Source organism: Procambarus clarkii, chromosome 94, assembly GCF_040958095.1.
Source record: "Procambarus clarkii isolate CNS0578487 chromosome 94, FALCON_Pclarkii_2.0, whole genome shotgun sequence".
In the NCBI taxonomy this organism is placed as follows: Eukaryota; Metazoa; Arthropoda; class Malacostraca; order Decapoda; family Cambaridae; genus Procambarus; species Procambarus clarkii.
Genome location: NC_091243.1, coordinates 4,238,292 through 4,251,457, shown reverse-complemented (window position 1 = coordinate 4,251,457; position 13,166 = coordinate 4,238,292). Strand labels below are relative to the sequence as shown.

General features: G+C 43.9%; 1 protein-coding gene across 1 annotated transcript in view; it reads left to right on the top strand.

Moving 5' to 3' along the window:
• Positions 1-13,166, top strand: part of LOC123747271 (innexin inx2) — a 45,906-nt gene that overhangs the window by 26,075 nt on the left and 6,665 nt on the right. The window contains exon 2 of the mRNA XM_045729329.2: positions 1,680-1,869. Coding sequence (XP_045585285.2) covers positions 1,688-1,869 — 182 coding nt within the window. The 5' untranslated portion in view covers positions 1,680-1,687. The remainder of the gene's footprint in view (positions 1-1,679; positions 1,870-13,166) is intronic.

The following is a 13,166-nucleotide window of genomic DNA, read 5'->3' as shown; positions in this document are numbered from 1 at the left end:
AAGAGTAAGGGGAGACATGATCACCACCTATAGAATTTTCAGGGGAAATGACAGGGTAGAGAAAGAAACTATTTAGCACGGGTGGAAGACGAACTAGGGGACACAGGTGGAAACTGAGTACGCGAATGAGCCACAGAGACGTTAGAAGAATTTTGTCAGTGTCAGAGTAGTTTATAGGTGGAATGCCTTAGGCACTGATGTGGTGGAGGCTGACTCCATACACAGTTTCAAATGTAGATATGATAGAGCCCAGTAGGCTTAGGAATCTGTACACCTGTTGATTGACAGTTGAGGCGCGAGACCAGAGAGCCCCAGCTCAACCCCAGTAAGCACAGCTAGGTAAATACAACCATTCCCCCTCCCCCTTCCCCTCTATCTCCTCTCCCACCCCGCTCTCCTACCCCTGCACCCCCACCCCGCTCTCCTACCCCTGCACCCCCACCCACACCATTGCAGGTAGCCTCCCCTCCTCTACGCCCCCACTCATGAATCCTGTACCCCCCCCCCCATCCTTCCCCTCAAACTCACCCTCAAAGCCCGACCCCCCCCCTCCCTCAAACTCTTACAGCTAGCTTCCCCTCTCTTCTATAATCCGTCCCACACATAGCTAACCTTCCCTTCCCCAATACCCTCGCTAACGCCCTCATTGCTTGCCCCTTACCCTTCTCCGACCTTCCCTACCCATACTACCCTGTCCTCCCTCCCACTATATCCCCTCCCAAACCCCTCACAACCATCCCTTACCCTTCCCTCTGACTGCCACACATCCTGCTCAAGTTTTCCGTGTCCGTTTCTAAAGATTCATTCATAATTTTTTTTGTTTTTAATTTTGCCCCGAGGGGCGAGTTTACTGGGCAGCGTCACTCATCCTGTGAGTGGACACACCGCCATAGCAGCATGTACAACACTCCCCAATAGGAAGAAAACCCACTGAGTTGTTCATCCTGTCACTTGTACTCAGACACAGCTGGACTTGCTTAACTGTCTCAAGTGAGCAGCTCCTCAAACAAGAAGATTAACATTCGTCAACACTTAAAATCTTACGTTATCTTGCGGGTGCAAAATGAGCGAATCTTTTGAGAACAGTATCACAATTTGACAGTGTTTTCCTAACTCAATGTGGGGTTTATTATTCTACACATATTTCTAATGTCTCTCAGGTGTTCACATTTACGTAGATAGTGGTCAAGGTGGTTATATATATATATATATATATATATATATATATATATATATATATATATATATATATATATATATATATATATATAGGAGGTGCTCGGTAGTGCCCGGGTACGTTCTTTATATTTTTGTACATGTTTTAATTCAAACTTAAATATGCTATAACCTGTAAATATATTTAAACATAAATATTATGTTTAAATAACATATCATTACATTATTAAAAACATATTTGGCACTAAAGAATAAATTTAATGACCAAACCACACACTAGAAAGTCAAGAGACGACGACGTTTCGGTCCGTTCTGGACTATTATTAAGTCGATTGTGTGATATATCAAATGAACAATTAACTTGAGAATGGTCCAGGACGGACCGAAACGTCGTCGTCCCTTCACCTTCTAGTGTGTTTTTTGATCAACATTTTTCAGCCACGTTATTGTGACTCCTCATATGCAATAAATTTGACTAATTTGACTTTCTGCCTTGACATCAGGACGCAAGATGGCGCCCAGTTTTGGCGGTGGGATGGACATCCGCTCCCTCCTGGCCACTGTGGTCAACCTGATCAAGAGCAGAGCTAACCAGGTCTGCACAGCCACGTGTGACGGCCTCGTCCTCAGAATGCACTACCGCTGGACCTTCTGCTTCCACTTGGGACAGTTCCTCTCTGTTTGGTACTCTTGGTGAGTCTCTCAGTGTGGTGCTTGGGTTCCTCTCTGTTTGGTACTCTTGGTGAGTCTCTCAGTGTGGTGCTTGTGTTCCTCTCTGTTTGGTACTCTTGGTGAGTCTCTCAGTGTGGTGCATGTGTTCCTCTCTGTTTGGTACTCTTGGTGAGTCTCTCAGTGTGGTACTCACACTAAGACTGACAGTGTGGTACTCACACTAAGACTGACAGTGTGGTACTCACACTAAGACTGTCAGTGTGGTACTCACACTAAGACTGTCAGTGTGGTACTCACACTAAGACTGACAGTGTGGTACTCACACTAAGACTGACAGTGTGGTACTCACACTAAGACTGACAGTGTGGTACTCACACTAAGACTGTCAGTGTGGTACTCACACTAAGACTGACAGTGTGGTACTCACACTAAGACTGACAGTGTGGTACTCACACTAAGACTGTCAGTGTGGTACTCACACTAAGACTGTCAGTGTGGTACTCACACTAAGACTGTCAGTGTGGTACTCACACTAAGACTGTCAGTGTGGTACTCACACTAAGACTGTCAGTGTGGTACTCACACTAAGACTGTCAGTGTGGTACTCACACTAAGACTGTCAGTGTGGTACTCACACTAAGACTGTCAGTGTGGTACTCACACTAAGACTGACAGTGTGGTACTCACACTAAGACTGTCAGTGTGGTACTCACACTAAGACTGTCAGTGTGGTACTCACACTAAGACTGTCAGTGTGGTACTGGAGTTCCTATTCTTTCTTTTTTGGTAATTAGATCGAAACTCCCATAGTGTTGGAATTTTATTAGGCGCTTATTTCTTACACTATAGTGAGCCTCTCATGTAAGGCGAGTCATACCATTAATGCAAACACTCAGCTGTCAAGGCCGTCGGGTACTTATCAACTGGGTGCCTAGTCATGTGGGAATATTAGGAAATGACATTGCAAACGAAACTGCGAAACATGCAACGATTCTCACAATGAAGTCAGTCTCATCAAAAGGGTTAAATCTCTTAATGAGGTTAGCCACAATAGGAGGCGAGTCTCCCAGTGAAGTGACTGCTTTATTCACTAAAGTACCCGTTGATGATTTGTTAGAATACCTATGCGAGGAACTGCCAAAATATAATTTGAGCTTGCAGACCAATAATGTGTTGGAACTTATCAAATTATGTATAAAATTATTTCAGTTTCAATGGAATTTCTTCAAACAAACATTAGGAATGGCAATGGGAAAACCCCATTCCCCAGTTTTGAGCAATTTATATATATGGAGTTCTTCGAAACAAAAATCTTATCCAGGATTATCCCTTCTAATATTGTTTGGTATAGGTATGTCAATGATATTTTGTGCTAATGGCCGAGTGACCAAGACCAAATTGTTTTTTTTTAATGAACTTAATTCTTTGGTACCTTCAATAAAATTCACATGTGAGAATGAGGAGAATGGTACTCTTCCGTTTTTGGACATTATGATTCATAGAGTCACTATAGAAAGTTCAAATTTAATGTGTATAGAAAACCTACCAACGTGAGGTCGTTTGTTCATTATTATTCGAATCATCATAGTTAAGTTAAACAGGCAGTATTTTCAGGAATGTTTCTTCGAGCTTTGAGGGTATGCAGCCCTGAGCTTTTTGATGAAGATATAGCTAAAATATATGAAATTGGGAAGAGTTTACAGTACCCTAAGATGTTTTTGGATTGTTCGTTTGGGAAAGCTAAACGTACGTTTTATAATAATGTCTCCAAAGCGAAACCAGAAAATAGAAACTCATTGGTGGTACCTTATGCAATGGGATTTGAGAAACTTTTCCCAGTTTTTAAGAACCTTAATATCAATTTGGTGTTCACTAATAATACGATCAAGTCTAATTTAATAAAAAACTTCCCTGGTACAGCAGGTTGTGTGTATTCGATTCCATGCAATGATTGCGAGTCTGTGTACCATGAACAAACAGGAAAATCCTTACAATTACGTATGTCCCAACATGCTTATAATGTAAGAACTGCCCAAACGTCTAATGCTTTGTATCTACACACAAGTTTGTGTAATCACACTATTAATTGGAATGAAGCAAAAGCATTACCAATTTCAATGGCTTTGTGGAACGGAATTTAATTGAGTCTGCTCTAATCAGTCAGTGTCCAAATCTTCTCAATGTTAGTACTGGTATGTACAAACTTGACCCAGTTTTAAGTTACAATATTGCACAACAGTTTAAGAAAAAACTATGATAGGGAGAGTTACATTGTCTCATAACAATATTATATTAATATATTTTATGTAGGTTCAATGAGTTTTTTCTTTAATCGTTTACTCCTACCGCTTAAATCCTTCTGACCACTCTAAGCTAATCTATAACTTTTTCTGGTTAATTCTTTCCCCAGGAGATGGTGGTCAGGATCTTGTGTCTGCCTCCACTCTTTCTTTGTGATTTCTTTCAGTCCGGTGTTGACAAAGGCCCAGATCGGCCGAAACGTTCATCTCTTTTTTCATTTCTTTGTGGGGTTTCCGCATATTATTATTATATATATATATATATATATATATATATATATATATATATATATATATAGGGTCCGCTGCAGGCTAAATATTAACGGTGGATATCCAATATTGAAATGATTAAATATTTGCCTTATGGGCAAGAATCCTTGAGACCGAGCGACTGACCCGGCCGCAGATCAATATGGACTCCTCTCCTTCGACTGAGCTCCGAAATTGAAACCTGTGATGGGCTCCCAGCTCGTGGTCTTGAGGTAGACAGCCTGTCTGTCAAGATGTGGACCCCGCAGAGCTCCGTCTTCTGCGGAAGATCGATGATTATCTTCGGAATTCTGTGTGGGAGCTTGTGTTTATGGGGGTCACCAAAGTGGGCTGACCACTCGGGCCTTCACAATGGGCTTACCATCGGGCCACCACAATGGACTGGCCCCCTAGGCCACCACAATGGGCTGACCATCAGGCCACCACAATGGACTGGCCCCCTGGGCCACCACAATGGGCTGACCACTCGGGCCACCACAATGGGCTGACCACTCGGGCCACCACAATGGACTGGCCCCCTAGGCCACCACAATGGGCTGACCATCGGGCCACCACAATGGACTGGCCCCCTGGGCCACCACAATGGGCTGACCACTCGGGCCACCACAATGGGCTGACCATCGGGCCACCACAATGGGCTGACCATCGGGCCACCACAATGGACTGGCCCCCTAGGCCACCACAATGGACTGGCCCCCTAGGCCACCACAATGGGCTGATCATCGGGCCACCACAATGGACTGGCCCCCTGGGCCACCACAATGGGCTGACCACTCGGGCCACCACAATGGGCTGACCACCTTACCACTTCAATTCAACGACCACTGTAATTGTTCAAGGGATTCGACATCAAATCAGCAGCCAGATACGTTGAAAGACCCGCTTGAATGAGCTGACGGTTTCTAAACACGATACACTGTTGCTAATTCGGCCATGGCATTGTCTGCCTTTGTTTACGCTATGAATGTGGTGCGGAGGGGAATACAGTGCGGTTCACCACCAGCGTTAACTCGAAGGTTTAATGTATCTATATGCACCGTTTGTCCTTCATTAATCTCTAATTGTACATTTAAGCCTCACTTAAGCCCCATGACAAGGTTCCCATAAGGCCTGGTGGATAGCTGTGTGGTAATGTCCCAAGCTAATATAGTGTCATTTTGATTCAAGGTTCATGTGAATGAATCTTGAATGAAACAAGATTCAAACTCAGAATGTACCTTGATTCAGTTACCTTCATGACTGTGGAAATGTTGTGTACGAAAATGTTCAGAAGAAATGTTGTAAATGAAGGAATGAATTTAGCAATAAATTAAGCAAGGAAAGCACCAACTGCAGGATGAATAAATTGTGAATACAAAAGTGTGCAAAAGATGAATGTTTACAAATAATTCAGATAAGACACGACAGGAATATGAGAATGGTGTTTACGTCTTAAAGTCTAACCAAAGTCTCAACGACTAACCAAAGTCTCAACGACTAACCAAAGTCTCAACGTGTAGTCTGGAGGCAAGAACAGGTGACACCTGTAGTAAAGAACATATCACAAGTGGATAAGATATCACGCTATCCATCACCCTCTTTAACGATCCTCAGGAACACCGACGCTATATCCCGCTATCTGAACATCGCGCCGGACATAATGTACTCAGAAATAATATCTATATCTACCAAATATCTATATCTAAATAGAACATTTGTTCCAATTTGTTTGTCCGAGGTTGGAGGTTAGACGCTTAGGGCTAGCTTCACCCAACTTTGCAGCGTGACTGATAGGGGGTTGGTGGCTGTCATAGGAGGGTCGGTGATGGCCTCACTGCCCCTCTATAGGGAAAGTCGACTTTCCATTGGAAATCCTATCACTACCAAGAAGTCTGAAATGGAAGTCGTTTTGTTTCAAAGAGTTTTCAGCAGTTTTTCAGCTGTTAATAATATTGTATGTTCTGAGAGACGATGAGAGAGACAAGAGAGAGAGAGAGAGAGAGAGGGGGGGCAGGCTCGGAGAAAGAGATAGAGAGAGAGAGAGAGAGAGGGGGGGGGCAGGCTCGGAGAAAGAGATAGAGAAAGAGGATAGAGGCACCTGGGCAATGCCGGGTACCCCCATGGTACATCTATACGAGAATAACTGCCCAGCTGTTTGCTCGTAGTCGGGGCCCAGACGCTGAGCTTAATCTCATCAGACATTACAAAGTGATTTGTTATTTTAAGCCGAGTGTCACATAGATCCAGGGATAGACCCCATTGCCCCCTCTTTAAGTAGGATTGGCTCCTATTGTGACAACCAACGACTCCTTTGAAGTCTGAATTGTGAGGTTGATTGTCTATAGTGTTAACGATTGAATTATCAGTTATTATCGACAATGAATCAACGTCGATTGAACGTTGCTCGATCAGGTTTTGTCTACTGCCTGGAAGGGTAGGGAGTTAGGGAGTTAGGGAGGGAGGGAGGGAGGGAGGGAGGGAGGGAGATCAGAAGAGAAGTAGAATGAGAGGGAGGGGAAACAGAATGGGATGGAGGAAGAGAGAATCCACGAGAGGAAGAGAGGAGGGAAAGAGGGAGGGAGAGAGGAAAGAGGGAGGGAGAGAGGAGGGAACGAGAGAAGGAATGAGGGAGAGAGAGAGGATGGAAAAAGGGAGGGAGAGAGACGAGAGAAAGATGGAGAGAGAGAGAGAGAGAGAGAGAGAGAGAGAGAGAGAGAGAGAGAGAGAGAGAGAGAGAGGGAGAGAAGGGAAAGACAGAAAAACCGAGACCCCCTACTCGGCCAGGCGTCCCATCTGTGAACGAGAAAGTCCGTCTGTTTGTGTGCCTGTCCGAAGGTTGGACGGAAGCCAGACTCGTCAGGACGGCTCCACGCAAATTTGAATGATGATTGTTGATTTTCGGAGCTCATGGGATGATTGGGGTGGGCCCCTTTGGCCCTTTTCGAAGGGGCGCCCCTCTTCGCGAAATCGTTGGATATTAAATGTGCAATCAAAAGTCCGAATAGTTTAGCATTCGTTTAAATATTAGTTTACTCAGATATTGACTTGCAAAACGAATGTTCTGATGACAGAGTTGCATTCTGGGCACAACTTTTGATTACAGTGATGTATATAGTGTCCAGTTTATGGTTAGTGAGCAGTTATAGCCACGCTCTTGTGCCAGGTAAGTCCACTACGGGCTCACCATAGCCCGTGCTACTTGTTACAGCCACGCTCCTGTGCCAGGTAAGTCCACTACGGGCTCACCATAGCCCGTGCTACTTGTTACAGCCCCGCTCCTGTGCTAGGTAAGTCCACTACGGGCTCACCATAGCCCGTGCTATTTGTTACAGCCCCGCTCCTGTGCCAGGTAAGTCCACTACGGGCTCACCATAGCCCGTGCTATTTGGAACTTGTTCCGAGTAGCTGAATCTATAACAACAACAGTTAATGAGACAGCCGCAATGAGTGGGGAAGGGTGGAGGACGTGTAAATGGAGTTGGGTGATTGATTGATGAGGATTAAGACACCCATAAGGTGGCACGGGCATGAATAGCCCGTAAGTAGTAGATTTATTTGTAAGTTACTGTATAGTGTGTGCTGAGGTTGCATTTAAATCGTCAGTCCTTACTATGTGGCTGCTATCTCGGGGGAGGATACAGATTGACAGTATTTATTAGCATATCCAACCGCTGGACACCTTTTTTTGACCAGAAGAATGGCAGTGTTGTTGGCTTCAAGCTGGTTACTGCAAGATAACTATTAAATAACTTCTTAGGCCGTTGGTTGCTTCATATTCCAGGAGATAGTGAAGTAGTTGCTTTTCTGTGATTGTTTGACAGAAGATGGATTCTCACTCTCTGGGTTCACCAGTTTCCTAGTTGCATATCTAACCTAGACGTTGTCTATATAACCGAACTGCTGTTTCCCTGTGGACTCCTTTTGGGATATTTAACGTGTCTAACTTGGCCTTGAGATACCATATTGCAGCGGGCGAACCTTCTGCTACTCTGTTGTAGATGAGCTTTATTGAGGTATGCGAGTTTTTTTGGTGATGGTGTTTTTTAAGTACTCTAGGCTGGGTTGGATTTTTTTTTGTGGATCACTAGATGACGGATGGAGATGGATATGGTGTGAAAATGGTGATGAGGCGAGATTGGGAAAGCTTATGTGAGGGGGGGATGGGGTGATGTGGAGAGTGTATTGTAGAAGAGATGGGGAGATTTTTTTTTATGGGGAGGGTGTGTATGGTGGTTGAGGGTAGATGAGGGGAGGGGTAGACATTAAGGGAGGGAGGCCATTAATGGGGAAGTGGGAGAGGTCTCGTCACAGGATGAACCTAGGCATCCCCGGGTTCGCACCTCCCCCACATATAACATATAAGAAACCCACTATTACTGAGAGAGATCAGGAAAGTATGTATGCATTCTCGACATAGACTAAGAGTAAGGGAAGACATGACTGATGTATGTAAATGAATGATAGGGTGTAACAAAGAGGATTTTAATCGGCTGCTAAATATTCATACTTTCATGAATTTTCATTGGCCAGTTTCATACTTTTTACGGAATGGAAAAGAATTGATGTAGAGTTGAAAAAGGCAAGATTGTATACAAAATAAGACTAGTTTATAAAATGATTTTTCCCAATTAGATTATGCACTCACAAAGTTAGGTAATTTGTATCATTATTATTCAATCTAATAGTTTTATACAATGTTTTTGAGCTTAACATATAAAGCATATAGTAAGTCACAATAATGTGGTGAAAATTAGACACCCAACCCACACGTCTGAAAATTAGACACCCAACCCACACGTCTGAAAATTAGACACCCAACCCACACGTCTGAAAATTAGACACCCAACCCACACGTCTGAAAATTAGACACCCAACCCACACGTCTGAAAATAGAGGAAGAGTCGACGTTTCGCTCCGTCCGCACGAGGGGTTGAATAAGTCTATACATTAGATAAGTGAGATGAAAGCCGAGAAGGATGAAGCGTAACACACGAGTTAACAGGAATAAGGAAAGCAGAAGAAAGCCGAATGGTAAAGAGGAAAAGAAGAAATGAACAGAAACAACAGAACGAGAGAGAGAGAGAGAGAGAGAGAGAGAGAGAGAGAGAGAGAGAGAGAGAGAGAGAGAGAGAGAGAGAGAGAGAGAGAGAGAGAGAGAGAGAGAGCGCTACAAGGGCTAAAGCTATATCAGATCACGTTTGTTTAGAAAGTTAGAGCATTTAATAACGTAGAGAGAGAGGCAAGAGTCAGCAGGAACCAAGGCAGGAAGGACAGAGGTTCATGTGGGAGATGTTGTGTGTGGGTGAACAGATTGGTCAGGGCGGCGCTATCATTCTAAACATATTTTATGTGCTGTCCTCACACACGCCTCTCTTCCTCACACACGCCTCTCTTCCTCACACACGCCTCTCTTCCTCACACATGCCTCTCTTCCTCACATTATTCACTCACTGTCTTACCATACTTATTGCCCTTGCCTCTCCCCCATCCTTCCCGGTCTACCTATCCTCCCCCATTTTTAGTTACAATTATTTTATTATGGTACCCACATAGCTATCCTGTGGGAGGAGGCATAAGGAACAGTGACATAATAGCTATCCTGTGGGAGGAGGCATAAGGAACAGTGACATAATAGCTATCCTGTGGGAGGTGGCATAAGGAACAGTGACATAATAGCTATCCTGTAGGAGGAGGCATAAGGAACAGTGACATAATAGCTATCCTGTGGGAGGTGGCATAAGGAACAGTGACATAATAGCTATCCTGTGGGAGGAGGCATAAGGAACAGTGACATAATAGCTATCGTGTGGGAGGAGGCATAAGGAACAGTGACGTAATAGCTATCCTGTGGGAGGAGGCATAAGGAACAGTGACATAATAGCTATCCTGTGGGAGGTGGCATAAGGAACAGTGACATAATAGCTATCGTGTGGGAGGTGGCATAAGGAACAGTGACATAATAGCTATCGTGTGGGAGGTGGCACAGCGATTACAGTCAAACATGCTGTTCGATTAATGAACATTAATGTAGAAATCTACAAGGGCCGTGAGGAGGATTCATACCCACGCACGGGATGTTCACGTTATTGTGATGTCTGTGTGTATAACATTTAATAACTTTTGGGGGGTGAACCGGTTACAAATAACTTTCATGTTAATAATACACTCGACACTCCACCGACATTGACTGGAATACATTATCCTTAACAGCGCATTCGGTTAATATTTCTACACACACACACACACACACACACACACACATACCCACTATCAGTTGGCTGTCGTTAATTTTTCTCGTTAACTGATTTTCGTTCCCCACACATCTCTCCGCGATACGTTGCTTACTCTGTCCATTCTCATAACACCATTCTCCTTTATCGCGGAGTACTGAGAGACACAGCTCTTACCTTTGATTATTGCCTCAGAGGAGCGTTCCACAGTCGTGTGTGAGTGTTGGGAGTCGTCAGCCTTACTGCTGCTACTCTGGCTGCGTCCATTACTTCTCTCTCCATTGTTTTTCTCTTTCTCTCTAATGTTCTCTCCTAAAGAAGGATTTCATGGCACTGCAGCTAGTTTCTTTCTCAGACTCACCTTACTCTCAACTTGGGGGTTGTAGAAAATTTGCTCATATCTCAAGTATTTTTAAACAGATTGAAAACTTACACCACTTTATCGTTCACATTTACTCTACTCACGATTATCTTCTCTCTCGACCGCCATCAGTTCGTGTTTATCAACATTCACGTCTAAGAGTTTTCTTACAATCCACAACACAATTTTCAACTAACTTGCATAACTCTTTTCAGCTGTCTTTGAAAACTGTATAAATTGTCATAAATGACTACAATTACTCTTGTATAGTGTGTATTAAACCTATACAGGACGCTTACACCCGCTAACATTCCAGCTGGCCGCCTAAAACGAAAGTATTTACAGTATAAATTGTCATCCACACTTCCATAGAAATAAACATTCCATTCCCCTGGGCTGTAGGAGACTCGAATCACGGACTCTCTCTCGCGTGAGATGCCGAGGGCTCTATCGACTGGCATATAGACTCCTACAGCCCAGGTGAATTACTTACAGGACTGTCTGTAAGTAATTGGAATTAAAGTGAATTACTTACAGAACTGTCTTTTGTCTGTGGTCGAAAAATCCAATATGTTGTGATAGACCTCCAGAAAGTAGAGTTTTGATTTATTGGATTTTGGACAATCAGGAAACCTTTTTTTTATTAGCAACATAAGACCTGACCTGACCTCTCCTAGCAATCCTGGTCCAAATACACTCTCTCCTAGGAATAGTATCGCACATGTGTGTGCTATGCTAGGACTACGAATATTTAAGTTTGACTTTTTAGCTCTATTTTTTCCGGACTTTATAATAGCTCAAAAAAGTAATTCAGTGGAGCTCCAGTACTTTGGTACTTTTGATCCAATAGGTACAAAAAAGTATTAAAATTTCAGGAGGATGGGTTGCAACATTCATAACAAGACCCACTTCATTTCCCTCATTCTTATCTTGTCTTCGCTATCCACTTGGGCTGGACGGTAGAACGACGGCCTCGCTTCATGCAGATCGGCGTTCAATCGCCGACCGTCCAAGTGGTTGGGCACCATTCCTTTCCCCCCGTCCCATCTCAAATCCTTATCCTGACCCCTTCCACCTGCTATATTGTCGTAATGACTTGGCACTTTCCCCTGATAATTCCTTCCTCCCCCCCCCTTGTATATATAATACCAACAGAGGTGATATCACTCAACCCCTGAGGTTGAGTGATGTTATATCGTAGCTATAACGTATCTCCACTGATACCAGGCACTAAGCTTGTTGTTACTACTTAAAACTAAAACTTAAAAGTACTTAACACTGCGTAATACCGCCACCACCTGTGTCTTTGATCAACCTAGTGACCGGCGACGAAGGCTTCCAGCCACGGGAGACTTAACATTGTGACTTCAGGATATCACAGGGGAGGGGGGGGGGTGGTGGGGGTGAGGGGGGGGGTGGGGGTGAGGGGGGTGTGGGGGTGAGGGGGGGGGGGTGGGGGGGTGAGAACACGACTTCCACTATTCCCTGGCCACTCTCTATGAATAACTTACAGGAACGAATGGATACAACAGATGGATAATTTAGTAATATATATTTATATTAATTGAGCTCAATATAAAAATCATAATCTATTTTCCCTATCGAGACAATAGAATATCAACACTTGCGATGTTAGTACATATGGGACAAGTACTCACTCAAGATACAGCAGTGACGAAGCTTCCTTGTAGACACCTGGGGCCAGATTCACGAAAGCACTTACGCAAACACTTACGAACTTGTACATTTTTTCTCAATTTTTGGCGGCTTTGTTTACAATTATTAAACAGTTAATGAGCTCCGAAGCATCAGGAGGCTGTTTATAACAATAACAACAGTTGATTGGCAAGTTTTCATGCTTGTAAACTGTTTAATAAATGTAACCAAAGCCGTCAAAGATTGAGGAAAGATGTACACGTTCGTAAGTACTTGCGTAAGTGCTTTCGTGAATCTGGCCCCAGATCTGAGGACGAGGGCTCAGATGAATCTGGCCAGATCTAGGGTCAGATTCCTCCCTGTGGTGTCCAACACTACACTCTAGACTCCTGTCTGGACTGACACACACAACACCACTCTCCTCTCCATCGATTGATTGATTAAGATTAAACCACCCAAAAGGTGGCACGGGCATGAATAGCCCGTATGCGGTGGCCCTTTGGAGCCATTACCAGTATCAAT